Below are 18611 nucleotides of genomic sequence, written 5' to 3'. Positions count from 1 at the left end.
CTTGTGGATTGGATTATGTAAAATGTTTGCACTACACTTCCAGAGTTTGGCATTCTTCAAGGGAAGACCCAATAAAAGTTTGCCAAAAACCGGAGCGTGGTCAGAAATGGTTCTGTTTCCAATGGAGATTTCCTTAAATCTAGTGAGAGAAAATACATTTGTAACAATGAAATCAATCCTGGATGTGGATTGATGCACCTCAGAGAAATGTGAATATTCCCTCGATGTGGAATTTAAACACCTGAAAGCATCCAGTAACTCATTTTTTATCTAACCATGCATTGAGGTTATCGTGATTAGGTCTTGAGCTTGAAGAAGAATCCATAATATTGTTGGGAGTGATGTTGAAGTCACCTAAAAGGAATAAATCACCTCTTTTCACAATAGACACCTTTTTCATGACTTTGTTGAGGAATGACACTTGATCTCGGTTAGGAGCATAGATCTTGACCAGTGTACATACCTGATCATTCAGTCTGCACACCAAGATATGGAATCTACCCCCCTCGTCCTTGTGTTCCTCCAAGGCTTCGAAGGGGATAGAACTCCCAATCATTGTCAATACTCCAGCTTTCTTTTTCGAGTTACAGGACTCGAAAATATGCAGATATTTATGATGATTAAAGTAAGGGTGATTCTCGTGTAGGAATTTTGATTCCTGGATACAGGCAATGTCTACACGAGAATCTGAGTTCCTTCCAGAGGATATGCCTCTTTCTTGGACTATTCAAGCCCCTGACATTGTACGATGCCACTTTAAGCTCATGGTTACAATGCGGTGTGACTTACTAAGGTTAGTCTGCAGCGGAGTTACGCTGGATGCTCAAGGAGAAGGTTGATATAGCAACACCAAAACTTTTAGAACTTTGCTGACTACCAAACCTTTAGTTAACTTGTCGTCAACTTTGAATTTAGCTGCAACGAAAGGGTTAATGCAATAAAGAAATTGTTCAAGTAGTTCAATTACGAAACTACCTCCTTACAATGGGGTCCAGAATGTGGACGGGAAAAAAGAGAAAACCTCCAATACGAGGTTAATCAGGCCAAAGCTGCCTGTTAAAACAAGGTAATCTTCCATGGCGTAGGCCTAAGTCATTTGCCATGGTTAGATTGAGCTTCTTTAATAGACCTGAGGAAGTCTGTTCCTTCTTCCATTGAGAACAGAGGTATTGTCCTCCCTCTGTAGAAAACCAGCAGCTTCACGGGGAATCCCCATTTGTAAAGGATGCCTTTCTCCTTCAGTGCTGATGTTATGCTTTTGAATGATCGGTGTAGGCCCAGAGTCTCCTTGGAGAGGTCAGGAAACACTTTAAGATCCTTGTGTGGATCCAGGAATGTTTTGACCAACCCTAATTCTAACCCTAATTCGCCCTAACCCTAATGGAAAAATGAAAAAAAAAAAATATTTTCTTTATTTTATTATGTTTGCCTGCCTAAGGGGGTGATAAACGGGGGGGTTATTTACTATTTTTTTATTTTGATCACTATGATAGTTTATCATAGTAATCAAAATGAATGAATGGAATCTGCCAGCCGGAGCCTGCAGATTCCCGGCGGGCGCACTGCGCCTGCCTTTTTCTCCGGATCCAAGATGGCGGCGCCCACCGGAGGATACCGGCGGGACGCAGGACCACCGGGAGGGGACCCTGGAGCACGGAGAGGTACCGGGGGGGGGGGGGGGGAATCGGGGACCTATTTCTCTCTTTGATGTGCGATCACATCAGAAGAAAGAATTTAAATGCAAAATCGCGGCTTTTTTTTTTTTTTTTTTTTTGCGGTTGCCGTTATAGGGTTAATAACGGCGATCGCGAAAGCGGGGTCGGTAAAAACCGACCCGATTCATGTTCTCTGGGGTCTCTGCTACCCCCTGCAGCCGAGAGCCCGGAGAAAATCCGACACTGGGGGGCGCTATTTACTTCATACTGTGGTTTAAGTACCCTTAATTACCGCCGTTAAAAGGCGTATCGGCGGTCGTTAAGGGGTTAAATGTGGGAATCGAGAAGAAAATATTGCTCTATATGCAGACGATCATACTATTAGTTAATATAAATATTTTGCTTCCAATTCTAATGAAAACTGTAGAGAGATTTTGGGGCCTTCTCGGGATTGACCATAAATTGGTCAAAGTCTGCACTGCTTCCCTTGGACGATAGACATCTCAGGACTAAGTAGTTTTTTTGGTATGAGTAATCTCAAAATTTAAATTTCTTTGCATATATATTACCAGACAAAAGATTATAGCCCCTTAAAATTTGAATCTAATGGTGATTAGGCCCAGAAATAAAGTTGAAGCATGGGGGAAATTTCTGCTCTCAGCTTTGGGAAGAACAAATCTTATAAAAAAAAAAAAAAAATATGCCTTATGCCTGGCATTCTATACAAACTGCATAATTCTCCAGTCTGGATTCCCAAATATTGGCTTAGGAAGATACATAAAATTTTTAGGGAAAATGGATATACTTAGAATAAAGTTGTAGAAGCTACAGCTGTCTAAAAATTTTGGAGGTGGAGAGATTGGCCTCACTGCATACTTGAGGTTATTTATTAGCCTCTCAATTTCAATACTCATTTGGCTGGACTTTGGAAGTGGTACAGGGAGCAAGTATTGATAATTACAGCTCAGAGTATATAGAACTCCAAAAGTACTATACAGGATAGGAAAGAGGATTGTTGCCTATGTTGTAGGGAAGATGGTTCAGACGTGGTCCATATGTTCTAGTCCTGCTCACACTTGGTTGGGTTGTAGGAGGATGTGGGTAGATTGATATATTTGTTGTTTTTTACTTTAATTTTTGAGGTCTTTAACCCCTTTCTGACATCCGACGTACTATCCCGTCCAAGGTACCCGGGCCCATATGACCGTGGACGGGATAGTACGTCGGGCCCTTTAATGCGATACCGCGGTGATCGCATTAAAATTCCGACGCTATCTCACCTTACAGAAGATGGCGACGGCCTCCCGGGCTGCGAGCCCACCCTCCCCGGCATCCAGAGCGCTGTGATTGGCTGTTCAATTCTGAACAGCCAATCGCAGCGTTTCTCGTTGTTTCTGCCAATCAGCTTGGCTGAAACAATGATGTCCTAGGATCGGAGTACCGATGTACTCGATCCTAGAGCCGGTGCCTGGCAATGCCAGGCACTGGCAAAAAGCCCCTGGATTGGCGCGATCGCTGATCTAATCGATCGCGCCAATCGCAGCGCACAGCGGCGCTATATCGCCGCTGTGCCCTGCCAGTACCGGCCCGGATCGGTGCTATATTAGCACCGATCCTAGGCTGGAGAATGGTGCAGGGCCTGCAGGAGTTGACTGGCGCGATCGATTAGATTGGCGATGGCGCCAACCACAGGGCACAGCTGCGGTCACGATGTGACCGCTCTGTGCCCTGCTGGTGACCTGGGCATGACCTGCCTAGGAATCGGAGCTGTGAGCTCCGATCTTAGGCAGTTGCCATAGTCACCAGGCAGATCAGGGATTGGTGGATCGATGTAATCATTCGATTCCACCAATGACAGGTCACAGCAGCGATGTGACTTGCCTCTGACCTGTCTGCAGGGATCCTCACTCTAGCTGAGGATTCCTGCAGAGAGGTCAGACGCAGCAAAAGCTCCTGTGCTGGGTATTGTGGTGCCACAACTTGTAGCATCACAATCCCTGCAGAAAAAAACCGCCAACCGTAAGTGTTCCTGATCTCCTGCCCAATCTATCTTCACCCCCCCTCCTACACATACAGTTTTCAATAAAGTGTACACCTAAGCACCATATTTAAACAAAAATGTCATCAAATTCATCCCAACAGCACTATTCAATGGAGGAGGCATATGCTATACTTGCCTCCGACACTGATAGCGAGGATGGCGATCCCACTTTTCTTTATTTTTCGGATTCTTCATCCTCTTCCCCCTCCTCATCTTCCTCCTCGGGTCCTGCGGAACCGCCACGCAGATGCTCCAGGACAGAAGATGAGGCAGCGCCCACCATACCCGCAGCTGACCCAGTGCTCCCCGTATGGACCTCGCCCCCTGAAAATTACGAGCCACCGATTCCTGATTTTGTGGCAGAATCAGGAATCAAGTTTGACACACAGAAATTGACTTTTTCAAAGTCTTTTTCTCAGGATTTTGTTAACCTCATGGCAAACTAATTTGTACGCTCGTCAATTTTTGGAGCAAAACCCGCGTTCATCACTTTCAAACTGGTCTCCTGTAGACGCAGTTGAAATGACGCAGTTTTGGGACCTGGGCCTCCATATGGGGATACTGAAGAAGCTGGAAATTCGGCAATATTGGAGTGTTGATATTTTATACAACACTCCAGTGTTCCGAATGGTCCGGACGCGTTTTGAAGCCATCCACAAGTTTCTGCATTATACTGATAATGCACAGTGTCCCGCACGAGATGACCCCAACTTTGACCATCTTTTCAAAGTTCGGCCGGTCATCAAACATTTCTTCAACAAAAAGTTTGCTGAAGTGTACGTGCCCCAAAGGGACATCTGCGTGGATGAGTCCTTGGTTCACTTCAAGGGAAGGCTGCGATTCCGTCAATACCTGCCCAGTAAGAGGGCCAGGTACGGAATCAAACTCTATAAGCTGTGTGAGAATACCTCTGGGTACATCCACAGGTTTAGAGTTTACGAAGGGAAGGACACCCGGATTGAACCCCCTGAGTGTCCTCCTTTCCTGGGAGTGAGTGGGAAAATTGTGTGGGATTTGGTGCACCCACTGCTGGATAAAGGTTATCACCTCTACACTGATAACTTTTATACCAGCATCCCTCTCTGAGCGACGTACCGCAAAAATCAGAGAGGCTTCCCGAAGACGCTACTTGGGCAGATGCTCCGAAAAGGTGAGAGCAGAGCCCAATGTAGCGACCACCTGCTGGTGGTCAAGGACGAGAGATGTCCATCTCTTGACCACCATACACGGTGATGGCAGTACCCTCTGCACTGTACGGGGTACCTCTACACAGGTCCGCAAACCGATGTGTAGTGGGGTACAACAAAAACATGGGGGCGTTGATCTCTCCGATCAACTCCTCCAACCGTACAATGCATTGAGGAAGGCCAAGGTGTGGTATAAAAAGCTGGCTGTGCACATCGTCGAAATGGCAATGCTCAACGCATTCCTGCTGTCACAATGTGCATGCCCCAGCGATACGTCGAACCTTCAGTTCCAGGAGGTAGTGGTTAAGGCCCTGATGTTTGGCGCTCAGGAAGGAGCGGGCCCCAGTACTTCTGGAACTGAAGGTGCTCGTATTGTACCAGGTCAGCATTTTCCGGGGGTGGTCCCGCCAACCCCAAGAAAAGGTAAGTCGCAGAAAAGGTGTCGAGTGTGTTACAAAAAAGGAATACGCAGGGACACCACTTATCAATGCTACACCTGCCTCGAAAAACCTGGCCTGTGTATGAAGGATTGCTTCAAATTGTACCACACCTCCATGCACTACTAATTTACATTAGATTAGTTGGGGGCACATCTAGATTTGTTCTTTGGCGGTCTAGTATCCAAAATGATGTCACACATGTTTTTTTTTTTTTTTCCTGTTTAGGCACATCAGGGGCTCTACATACGGAACATGACGCCAGCAGACCATAAAAGTCTGCATTCCAAAACGATACTACTTCCCTTTCGAGCCCCGACGTGTGCCTAAATGGTCTTTTCCCCACATGTGGGGTACCAGAGTACTCAGGACAAATTGGACAATGACTTTTGGGGTCCAATTTTTCCTGTTACTCTTGGAAAAATTAAAAATTGGGGACTAAATGATCATTTATGTGGGAACAAAACAGGATTTTATATTTTCACGCCTGGGCATTATAATCTTTAGTTCTTTAGTAAAACACTTCGGGGTTCAAAGTGCTCATTCACCACACATCTAGATAAGTTCCTTAGGGGGTCTAGTTTCCAAAATGGGGTCACTTGTGGGGGGTTTCCACTGTTTAGGCACAGCAGACGCTCATCAAATGCGACATGGCGTCCGATCTCAATTCCAGCCAATTTTAGGTTGAAGAAGTCAAACGGGGCTCCTTCCCTTCTGAGCCCTGCCATGTGCCCAAACAGTGGTTTCCCCCCCCCCCCCACACACACATATTTGGTATCAGCGTACTCGGTCCAAATTGGACAACAACTTTTGGGGTCCAATTTCTCTTGTTACCCTTGGGAAAATAAAAAAATTGTTGCTAAAATATCATTTTTGTGACTAAATGTTAATGTTTTTCCTTCCACGTTGCTTCTGCTCCTGTGAAGCACCTGAAGGTTTAATAATCTTCTTGAATGTAATTTTGAGTAGCTTCAGGGGTGCAGATTTTAGAATGATGTCACTTTTGGGTATTTTCTGCCATATAGACCCCTCAAAATGACTTCAAATGTAAGGTGGTCCCTAAAAAAAAATGGTTTTGTTGTAAAAATGAGAAATCGCTGGTCAACTTTTAACCCTTATAACTTCCTAGCAAAAAAAGTTTCCCAAACTGTGCTGATGTAAAGTAGACATGTGGGAAATGTTGTTTAGTAACTATTTTGTGTCACATATTTCTCCGTTTAAAGTTATAGCGAAAAAATTTTACCACTAACGTGAAGTACAATATGTCACGAGAAAACAGTCTCAGAATCGCCTAGATCCGTTGAAGAGTTCCAGAATTATAACCTCATAAAGGGACAGTGGTCAGAATTGTAAAAATTGGCTCGGTCATGAACGTGCAAACCACCCTTGGGGGGGGTGAAGGGTTAAAACTCAAATGTCTCTTAGCCTTAAAGTGTGTATGTTGGGATAGGTACGAGAAATTGGTAATTCATCCCCATTACAACTGGCTATAGCTAAAATACTCTATCATACCAGAAAGACCATAGCTAAACCCTAGTTGTCATGAACTATTTCGTCAGTTGAAGAGATTGTGAGCTGCTTAAACACCACCATTGTGAGAGGAAAAAAGATATACCGTACATCAAAAGGGGGCCATTGCAAAGTTTGGTATACAGTGGGGGGGACTGGATTGAATGACCAGCAGTAGTGTCGGACAAGGCTGTGGAGTCTGTGTCCCTTTTGTTGTAGTTCTGGGAGAGAAGAGAGCGAGACTATGTTTGAGTGCTCCCCTGTCGGTGAATAGAAACTGGAAAAAAAATCAAATTTCTACCTCAGTGTCTGTAAATCCCTCTAAATCTTACTGATCACCCCCTCCCTACTTCTGTGTCATCCCCTTGTCTGATTCCATTTTTTTTTCTTTAATTTTTTTTGTAGGCGGGGTTATGGGGGGGTAGGGTTAGGTTTACTAGGGTTAGAGCTAAGCAGTCTTTCCAAAGTGGGAAAAAAAAAAAAATACAAATGTTAGATTAGGTTTAGGGCTAGTAATGTTATTAGGTTTCGTTTTTTTGTTCGGCAGACAAATAAAGCAATGGCCCGCAGAAAATTCAGTGCGGAGCAAGCGTACAGCCTGCTTGGCTCCAGTAGTGAAACTGAATCTGCCTCTGAAGTAGAGCAATTTCAAGAGAGTGACGACTCTTCCTCTATATGAGCCCACAGCCCGCAGGAAAGTCAGTCCGAGTCAGTCATCATTGCTGAAGCTTCAGAGGCAGGACCAATGGCTGCAGTCCCTCTATGGCTGTGGTATGACAAGAAATCATTAAATCATTTTCCCCCTCAAATTTCCCCCCCCCCCTTTTTTAGCAGCCCCAAGAATAAAATTAATGTCACCAATTTTACCCCCTTTCACTCTTTTTTTTTTTTTTTTTTTTTTTCCCCCAAAACTTGTTACCTCAGAAGTTTTACAATTGATTGACCACCAAACCAATTTACAGTCATATGTTAAAGTTTGGGCACCCCTATTAATGTTAACCTTTTTTCTTTATAACAATTTTGTTTTTTGCAATAGCTATTTCAGTTTCATATATCTAATAACTGATGGACTCAGTTATATTTCTGGATTCAAATGAGGTTTATTGTACTAACAGAAAATGTGCAATCTGCATTTTAACAAAATTTGACCGGTGCAAAAGTATGGGCACCTCAACATAAAAGTGACATTAATATTTCGTAGATCCTCCTTTTGCAAAAATAACAGCCTCCAGTCGCTTCCTGTAGCTATTAATGAGATCCTGGATGAAGGTATTTGTGACCATTCCTGTTTACAAAACAATTTCAGTTAAGTTTGATGGACGCCGAGCATGGACAGCCTGCTTCAAATCATCCCACAGATGTTCAATGATATTCAGGTCTGGGGACTGGGATGGCCATTCCAGAACATTGTAATTGTTCCTCTGCATGAATGCCTGAGTAGATTTGGAGCGGGGTTTTGGATCATTGTCTTGCTGAAATATCCATCCCCTGCGTAACTTCAACTTCGTCACTGTTTCTTGCACATTATTGTCAAGAATCTGCTGATACTGAGTTGAATCCATGCGACCCTCAACTATAACAAGATTCCCGGTGCCGGCACTGGCCACACAGCCCCAAAGCATGATGGAACCTCCACCAAATTTTACTGTGGGTAGCAAGTGTTTTTCTTGGAATGCTGTGTTTTTTAGCCTCCATGCATAACGCCTTTTTGTATGACCAAACAACTCAATCTTTGTTTCGTCAGTCCACAGGACCTTATTCCAAAATGTAACTGGCTTGTCCAAATGTGCTTTTGCATACCTCAGGCGACTGTTTGTGGCGTGCTTGCAGAAACGGCTTCTTTCGCATCACTCTCCCATACAGCTTCTCCTTGTGCAAAGTGCGCTGTATTGTTGACCGATGCACAGTGACACCATCTGCAGCAAGATGATGCTGCAGGTCTTTGGAGGTGGTCTGTGGATTGTCCTTGACTGTTCTCACCATTCTTCTTCTCTGCCTTTCTGATATTTTTCTTGGCCTGCCACTTCTGGGCTTAACAAGAACTCTACCTGTGTTCTTCCATTTCCTTACTATGTTCCTCACAGTGGAAACTGACAGGTTAAATCTCTGAGACAACTTTTTGTATCCTTCCCCTGAAAAGCTATGTTGAATAATCTTTGTTTTCAGATCATTTGAGAGTTGTTTTGAGGAGCCCATGATGCCACTCTTCATAGGAGAATCAAATAGGAGAACTACTTGCAAGTGGCCACCTTAAATACCTTTTCTCATGATTTGATACACCTGGCTATGAAGTTCAAAGCTCAATGAGGTTACAAAACCAATTTAGTGCTTCAGGAAGTCAGTAAAAAGTAGTTAGGAGTGTTCAAATCAAGAAAATGATAAGGGTGCCCATACTTTTGCACTGGTCAAATTTTGTTTAAATGCAGATTGCACATTTTCTGTTAGTACAATAAACCTCATTTGAATCCAGAAATATAACTGAGTCCATCAGTTATTAGATATATGAAACTGAAATAGCTGTTGCAAAAACCAAAATTGTTATAAAGAAAAAAGGTTAACAGTAATAGGGGTGCCCAAACTTTTACATATGACTGTATATGGATGACAATGTATCTCCCAAAAACCCACTGCCTTTCATTACCGTTCCTGGATCTCCTGAAATTTAAAAAAAAAAAAGCCCTCCGCTCATACTGGGCAACAATCTGTCCACAGTATTCCCCTGTATTTGCAGCTGTCATCTTCTGAGCCCATTATGAAGCCGTAATGAGATTCCTTCATTTTATTGAAAATTCCCAAGAACTGAACCCCAACTATTACCACCTAAACAAATTGAGACCCCTAATTTCTCTTCTACAATTACAGAATTATAATGTATCTCTAAAAATCGGAATCCACACTGATGGTCCATATGGCGTCTGATTTTTATGGATACGTTATCGGTTTTCACTTTTCTGAGTTATACACGTGTGTGAACGAATTGAAAAGGAGATTGTCATTGTAGTGGGAAATCCCTTTAAGTGTGGTAGTACCGTGGATTGTGGATGTACTGACTTGACAAGTCATGTTGTGAGGTAATTTTTATAGCTCATGAATGCTGTAAAAAACATTTTTTTCTTCCCTTGGAATCTTTCTTCTTTACTTTCAGTACATGATATGGCGAAATCAGTGGTCTAATTTCAAAACCAAAAACTCGTACCATAAATGGCTATATCGAAAGAAAAAAAATAAATGTTTCTTGGAAGAAATTAGTGTTTCACTGGTAATATTGGGGATGTACTACTTTGTTCCCATGTGGGATTTAATGCAAAGTCATATGTTTACAGCAGTTCCTTCATGCGGGCTCAGTAGTTGAGCCCACATGTGAAGGAGTGGATGTCACTAGTGTCGCGTCCTCTGGGAGAGCTGGGGTTAGAAGATCACTACGTATTGTGAATCGCAGATTTTCCATTTAGCCTGTGTGTTTGTGTCTCATATTAAATGGATTTTGTTTCCTTTGGTGCTGATGAGTTTAATGACACTTTCTTTGCTGCTCAGAAACTTTCAGCTTTATTTCAACTGCTTCTGATCTGGTCATTACCTCTCCCTATAAAACCTGGCCAGACTTTCTCTGCCTTGCCAGTGATAGCTTTGCTTCCTAGCTCCTTGGAGACTCTGTGCTGAATTTAAGAGTTGCTGCATGCTGTTTTGTGTGTCTTTCCTCATTTTCCTATTCCAATTTGGCTGGTATATTCCTACCCTTCCCTATATACCTCTCTACCTTTTTGTTTCTTTCTGTTATCCTTGTTTTGTGTCTTGTTTACTTTAACATTTCTGCCCCTTGTCTCATGGAGTGGGGGAGGGAACAGATCAGGGTTTAACAGGAGCCTAGTAAGGTCAGATACTTGGGTGTTGTGAGTTCATTCTCTGGTTCGGGAGGTGGTGCGGCTGGTTTGATCTGTGGAGATCTGCCACGTGAGGATGATGATTGGATCTCAGGATTCTCAGATTGGATTTAAGACAGCCAACGCCCTATTCAGTTGCTGGTGATTCCTTCTGGCTTGTCAGCGCTTGGTTTTCAGCTCTGTTCCAGTCATCTAAAGCTAAGTTTTCCTGCTAATGTTCACACTTGATTTTGTTGGTCTATTCAGTTTTTTTGTGTGGTCTGCCAGCCCTGGCTGGGGGCTGAGCTGAATTTCCACTCTTATTTATCAGTATTTTGCCAATTGGCTTTTTGTCCCTTACTAGTTCGGTCTCTTTTTGCTGTCTCAGAATATTCCAGAGTGCTGATATAGTTGGAGAAGTCTAGTGACTTCAGGGTTAATTTTGCTATCAGAAGTGTTGGACGTGATTTTTGTAGGGTTTTTTGCAGGTTGCAGACAGTGACTTGCCTTTCCTTTCCTGTCTAGTTAGTTTGGGTCCCATCATTTGCTCAGCCTATTTTCCTGCCTGTGTTTGTGCCTTCATCTTGTTTCACCGTCAGTACATGTGTGGGGGGCTATCTATTCCTTTTGGGTCTGCTCTGGGGCAGTTAGTTTTCCCTTTTCTTGCTTTAGGCTTATGTAGTCCTCCGGCCGTGACGAGGTGTCTAGGACCATCGTAGGCATGCTCCACGGCTACTGCTAGTTGTGTGGTAAGATCAGGGATCTGCAATCTGCATAGTTACCAACTTCTCTGGTTTTCTGTGGCTTAGCTTGTTTTGTTTTTTTTCTCCTCAGTGACCCATTCATAACACTTGGGCCTCTAACTTTTGAGTAACCCTGGGACAGGGATAGTTAGGAGCCCAGTTCCAGGGACAGTTCGAGGGCCCCTTACTGAAGACAATCACTGCGTGGTAGGGAATTCCTGCTGTTGCATACAGCTTACACCCTACTGAAATTTAACCCTTTAAATGCCACAGTCTATGGGTACTGATGCATTTAGCTGGTGTACAAAAGGGGCTCCCTCTATATCAACGATTGTGGTGTGCTGATCGTTACCTTGGTAACCTGAGGCTTAGCAGTGGCCTCAGAGTCTGGCAGCTACAGAAGTTTATTAGGACCTGCTGGCAACAGGGTCTACTAGATGGAGTGTGATGGGGTTTTATTTGTATGAGTAAAGATATTAAATAAACTGTTAAGTTTTCATGTCCCACAGTGTGACTAAGTAAAATGGTAAAAGCAAAGCTGGAATTGCTGTTTCTTTGTGTTTTACTTAATTGTTTTGAGGGAAGGTTACAATCAAGTCACATGAATACAAGACTTATACAGTTCACACATGACTACATTGGCAAAAAAAAATGTAACAAAAAAAAATATGGCTCTTAGTTTTACGTTTCAACATATTCTGTTGTAATACAATATAAAGAAACTATACATACAGCACAGACCAAAAGTTTGGACACACCTTCTCATTCAAAGAGTTTTCTTTATTTTCATGACTATGAAAATTGTAGATTCAATCTGAAGGCATCAAAACTATAAATTAACACATGTGGAATTATATAATTAACAAAAAAGTGTGACACAACTGAAAATACCGTGTCATATTCTAGGTTCTTCAAAGTAGCCACCTTTTGCTTTGATTACTGCTTTGCACACTCTTGGCATTCTCTTGATGAGCTTCAAGAGGTAGTCACCGGAAGTGGTCTTCCAACAGTCTTGAAGGAGTTCCCAGAGATGCTTAGCACTTGTTGGCCCTTTTGCCTTCACTCTGCAGTCCAGCTCACCCCAAATCATCTCGATTGGGTTCAGGTCTGGTGACTGTGGAGGCCAGGTCATCTGGCGTAGCACCCCATCACTCTCCTTCTTGGTCAAATAGCCCTTACACAGCCTGGAGGTGTGTTTGGGGTCATTGTCCTGTTGAAAAATAAATGATGCTCCAACTAAACGCAAATTGGATGGAATAGCATGCCGCTGCAAGATGCTGCGGTAGCCATGCTGGTTCAGAATGCCTTCAATTTTGAATAAATCCCCAACAGTGTCACCAGCAAAGCACCCTTCACACCACCTCCTCCATGCTTCACGGTGGGAACCAGGCATGTAGCATCCATCCGTTCACCTTTTCTGCGTCGCACAAAGACACCGAGGTTGGAACCAAAGATCTCAAATTTGGACTCATCAGACAAAAGCACAGATTTCCACTGGTCTAATGTCCATTCCTTGGGTTCTTTAGCCCAAACAAGTCTCTGCTGCTTGTTGCCTGTCCTCAGCAGTGGTTTCCTAGCAGCTATTTTACCATGAAGGCCTGCTGCACAAAGTCTCCTCTTCACAGTTGTTGTAGAGATGTGTCTGCTGCTAGAACTGTGTGACATTGACCTGGTCTCTAATCTGAGCTGCTGTTAACCTGCGATTTCTGAAGCCGGTGACTCGGATTAACTTATCCTCCGCAGCAGAGGTGACTCATGGTCTTCTGTTAAGATTGGGTCACCGAGGAGGAGAGCAAACCCAAGCTAAGCCACAGAAAACCAGAGAGGTTGGTAACTAAGCGGATTGCAGACCCCTGATCCTAGCCACACAACTAGCAGTAGCCTTGGAGCATGCCTACGATGATCCTAGACGCCTCGGCACACTCGGAGAGCTAACTAAGCCTAAAGCAAGAAAGGGGAAATCTAAACTGCCCCAGAGCAGACCCCAAAGGAATAGATAGCCCCCAAACATATATTGTCGGTGAGACAAGATGAAAACACAAGCGCAGGTAGGAAAATAGACTGAGCAAACGATGGGGCCCACACTAACTAGACAGGACAGGAAAGGAAAGACACTGTCTGCAATCACACAAAAAACCCTGCAAAAGTCCAACACGTCTGATGCAAAAATACTGAAGTCGCACGACTTCGCACACTATATCAGCACTCTGGTATATTCTGAAAGCAGAGCAAAAAGAGGCCAATCTAATAAGGGACAAAAACAAACTGGCACAAGCAGTAACATATGGATGGTGATTCAGCACAGCCCCAGCCGGAGCTTGCTGACCCACACAAAACTGAAATAGACAAAACCAGATCAAATGTGAACAGAATAGCAAAAGAACACTTAGCTGAGCATGCAGGGACTGATCTGGAAACTAAGACCTCAGGAGGCAGGAAAAAATCACCAGGAGGGATAGAGGGAGTCGGCTGTCTTAAATCCAGACTGACACCCCAGATCTCCAATCGTCGTCCTCATTATCAGGTGGCAAGCCTCTGTTAATCAGATTAGCTCCATTACCTCCAGTAACCACCAGAGGGAGCCCAGAAAGAGAACTTGCAACCCCTCTGTCAATTTGACCAGCTCCACAACCTTCAGTAGTAACCAGAGGTAGGCCAGAAAGCGAATTCACAACAGTCTTCCTTTCCTAGGGCAGTCCTCATGTGAGGCAGTTTCCTTGTAGCGCTTGATGGTTTTTGCCACTGCACTTGGGGACACTTTCAAAGTTTTCCCAATTTTTCGGACTAACTGACCTTCATTTCTTAAAGTAATGATGGCCACTCGTTTTTCTTAGCTGCTTTTTTTGTTGACATAATACAAATTCTAACAGTCTATTCAGTAGGACTTTCAGCTGTGTATCCACCAGACTTCTGCACAACACAATTGATGGACCCAACCCCATTTATAAGGCAAGAAATCCCATTTATTAAACCTGACAGGGCACACCTGTGAAGTGAAAAACATTTCCGGTGACTTCCTCTGGAAGCTCATCAAGAGAATGCCAAGTGTGTGCAAAGCAGTAATCAAAGCAAAAGGTGGCTACTTTGAAGAACCTAAAATATAAGACATATTTTCAGTTGTTTCACACTTTTTTTGTTAATTATATAATTCCACATGTTAGTTCATAGTTTTGATGCCTTCAGAGTGAAACTACAATTTTCATAGTCTTGAAAATAAAGAAAACTCTTTTGAATGAGGTGTGTCCAAACTTTTGGTCTGTACTGTATTATGCGGTCATTGTCGTCTTCATAATCACCCAAACTATTCACCCTGTCCAATGAACAATAAGAATAAAAACAATTTTAACTTTAAAAAAGAAAAAAAAATGGCGTCAGAATGAGACCTCAATTGTAGCTGACGATTAGATGTTTGGTCCAGCTTTAGGTAGTAACGGTAATATTGGATAAATGGGCACTGTGTTTCTGCCCATATAGACGTGTGCCTCACTAGAACATCTGCCAATTAAAACATTAGTGAATAAAAGTATTGAGTCTACACCGGAGCGACCTGCTAGAGCTGCTGTGATCACTGATTGGCTGCTGAGCTTTCAATGTGATGCCAGCGCCGCAGCAAGAGGCAGACTCTTCAGTTCACACGATGAAGGTGATAACTTTTTTTTTTTTTTTAATCAAACTAACTAGGAGGAAAAATTAATTGAAAGCGAACAACCCCTGTAAGCCTTAGGGTTGTGAATGTTAAAGGACAAAAACAATTTTTTTTTCGTCATACGTTTTAAAATGTTATTGATTAGCCCTTTTTTTTTTTTTTTTTTTTTTTTTTCTTTCAATTTTCAGTTTAAGGAATTTGAAAATGGCACTTCCATTCTATTTTCAAAATATGTTATTTGAACAGTTTTCTGTGCTATAAATTAGACAGAATAAAACATTGTAAACTGTGACGTGAAGAAACTTAATTTAATTGTTGCTAATATTGCTCCTGCCCTATTACATAGTCCTGTAGCCATACTGTACAGTTCTTATCTATCCTTTAAACCAAATGTAGCTGATCAGTCAAGCACAGCTCCTGCATGTCTGCCAGCAACTCTCAGAACAGTGTGCTTTAAGTGGTGACGTTGTGGGTGGCATGGCCTATCGTCTTTGACAAGTTTAGCATGCAGGCAGTGCAGGCTCAACAAACTAGTAATATTATGAACTAGTGACTTTGGCCAGAGCAGGTGGTATTGGCAGTTTGAGTGTTACATTATCTATACAAAAGAAAACTCCTCCAGCCAGAGATCCAGGAAAAAAATAGAAATTTATTCCAGTGCAATTTAAAAATTAATCATCCATGATTAAGGAATGGTTTACAGATATGCATAGGAAATGTATACAATATTGCTGGATGAAATTCAAGATGTCATTCATTTTTTAATTGCACTGGAATTGGAATTACGGTAAGTTCTATTTTTTAGCACTGTTTACTGCGATTTGTTAAAAAAAAAACAAACATAAAATGGCATTTGTTGTGGAGATAGGCCAGAACTTTCCAATCCACCACCCCACACCCGTTCCTTTATGATCTTTTAGAAATACTGACATAATTAATTTTTACTTTTCTGTCTTTTCAGTGTGATCTTTCACCATGGGCAGTGACTAAAGAGCAAATTGATAAATTCAGTAAGGAAAATAATTTCATTGGATGGACAGAAACCTCGGTCAAGGAAAATAAAAACATCAATGAATCAATGAGGTGAACCAGCCACTCTTCAATGCAGATTGTTAAAGCGTGTGGTGAATAGTATTTAGCTGCTTCACCGTTAAAGCCACCACAGACATATAGACTGAAGTCAGACGAACTTGCCAATATCAACGTGACAGCCGATAGTCTAATATGTTTGGGGGGCCTCAAAAATGATAAATCATGTCTTGGGATAGAAAGATCTGGTTGGTAGGTCTTATTTCGATCTGCCAATTCTTTTGTTCTCTAAAGGTACTGTCACACTTAGCGATGTACCAGCGATCCCGACCAGCGATATGACGCGGTCAGGATCGCTGGTACATCGCTAAGTGGTCGCTAGTGAGCTGCCACATAGGCAGATCTCACTAGCGACATCGCTGGGGACGGGGATCGCTACTTACCTGTCACACCAGGCGATCCTGCGTCCTCCCGCCCGGCTCCACGCGTCGCTCGTCCTCACAGCAGGAAGCGCCACAGGAAGCTGACGACGAGAAACAGTCCTGAACGTTCTCGCGCGATCAGCGATAACCAGCGGGGGAGCCGGTCGTAGGTAAGTATCAGACACAGAGATATCGCTAGCAATATCGCTATAACGTCACTAGTTATAGCGATATTGCTAGCGATATCTCTTAGTGTGACATGCCCTTTAGAGAAAGCTGCTAGAGATATCATCTGGTAGCAGCTCTCTCATAGAGAACACATGATTGTTTGGCAAAGCAAGCGCTCCTGTGTATAGGAGATGGCTATCTAAGGTTATTTGTAGGTTGCTTTACAGTAGCTGGTCATAATGGGCTGCCGTTCTTTACTAGCACTGTGGCTCCCTCATTCTAGTGAATAATGGGCTTCTAATCATTTGGACTCCTAAGAGTATATTCACAAACACTTGATTTGTTGCGTATATCTTAAGCCCCTGTCACACACAGCGAGATCGCTGCTGAGCCACAAGTTTTTTAGGACGTGATAGGTATCAGCGACCGCGGCGCTTAGAAACCCACTGTGTACCTTAGATACCAGCGTGCTGGTGCAGGGAGCTGGTAACCAAGGTAAACACTTGGTTTCTAAGCGCCACGCGGCTCTTGGAAGCCTGCTGTTTACCTTGGATACCAGCTCCCTGCACCAGCACGCTGGTATCTAAGGTACACAGCGGGTAACTAAGCGACATGCGCGCTTGTTACTCGCGTCGTCCCTGTCCTGATCACTGCTGAGATCTGCCTGTTTGGCAGCTCACCAGCGATCATGTAGCGACACACCAGTGATCCTGACAAGGTCATATCGTTGTTGGGATCGCGGGTGTGACGGGGGCCTTACACCGCTTATCTGCAGAGAGGTCCAAAGGCTGTAGACCTACAACAAACTGTATATTGCTGCTGATTTCCTTGCAGACTTCAGAAACTCTTCTGTTACTCCAAGCTTTTATTATCCTATCATGTTCGTCTAGGGAGATGATCATTATAGTACATCAAAATGACCACAGTCTCATTCACAGAAATCTGTCCTAGAACGTTAAAGAGAAGGTGACAGCTGACAAATTCTGCTCAATCAGCAGGCAGCATGTACCAGACACTGGCTGCATGCTTGAGCCATATATGGTTAATTCTGAAACGCTGCAGCTAGTTGAACAGGTCCCCCAGAGGCTTTTCTCAAGCCACTGTTCAGGAGTGACGAGTCTATCCCTGTATGCATCCAAATAGTCTTCTGTGTGGCTCAGTCCCCGGTGGCTATTAAAACATGTTTCTCTCTGAAATATCTCAGCGTGTCAGAGTTAAACTTATATGGCTGAAAACATGCAGTTAGCATCTAATTCATGCTTCCTGATCCACGGGCAGCATGTATCAGCTGTTAAGCTCCCTATTAATAAGGAAAATATCTGTGAGCGTGTCCAACAGAAGGCTCTTATAGAAAGAACACCGTGAGCACAACTCAAGATGGTGCTAAGGTTAGGTTCCCAAACCGTTAAAGCAACAAATATGAACCTAGCACTCAACTTAAAGGTATTTGTAAGGCGGTTTAGTGTAGTACACGAAAGACGTTTCGGTCAATGTGACCTTCTTCAGTTACGTGTGGTATATAGATTGTGTAGCGCTTACAGGCATCTATCAGAAAGGATGATGGTGCTTTAGGCATTGAGAAGAATGATCTCTCTAAGGTAATGAGCTTGTCAGTATATAGGAGAGGGGCAAACGTGCCTCCAGATGCGGTGTCCACCGGCCATCAGATGCCTAAAGCACCATCGTCCTTTCTGATAGATGCCTATAAGCTCTACACAATCTATATACCACACGTAACTGAAGAAGGTCACATTGACCGAAACGTCTTTTTCGTGTACTACAATAAACCGCCTTACAAATACCTTTAAGTTGAGTGCTAGGTTCATATTTGTTGCTTCAACAGAAGGCTCTAACCCCTCATCACGTGTAGGAAGATGTGCCCCAGTGGATATTTTGATACTGGATGATTATCAT

At 43.2% G+C, this 18611-nt stretch overlaps 1 protein-coding gene across 1 annotated transcript in view; it reads left to right on the top strand.

Moving 5' to 3' along the window:
* The window catches only part of RAB29 (RAB29, member RAS oncogene family), a 43656-nt gene that overhangs the window by 9567 nt on the left and 15478 nt on the right, over positions 1–18611 (top strand). Inside the window, exon 4 of the mRNA XM_073587230.1 lies at positions 16040–16161. Coding sequence (XP_073443331.1) covers positions 16040–16161 — 122 coding nt within the window. The remainder of the gene's footprint in view (positions 1–16039; positions 16162–18611) is intronic.

The sequence above is a fragment of the Dendrobates tinctorius genome, unplaced genomic scaffold (genome assembly GCF_039654945.1).
Source record: "Dendrobates tinctorius isolate UK_male_01 unplaced genomic scaffold, ASM3965494v1 ptg000098l, whole genome shotgun sequence".
Classification (NCBI taxonomy): domain Eukaryota; kingdom Metazoa; phylum Chordata; class Amphibia; order Anura; family Dendrobatidae; genus Dendrobates; species Dendrobates tinctorius.
Note: the sequence above shows the minus strand (reverse complement) of the source record. Positions and strands in the feature narration are given on the sequence as shown.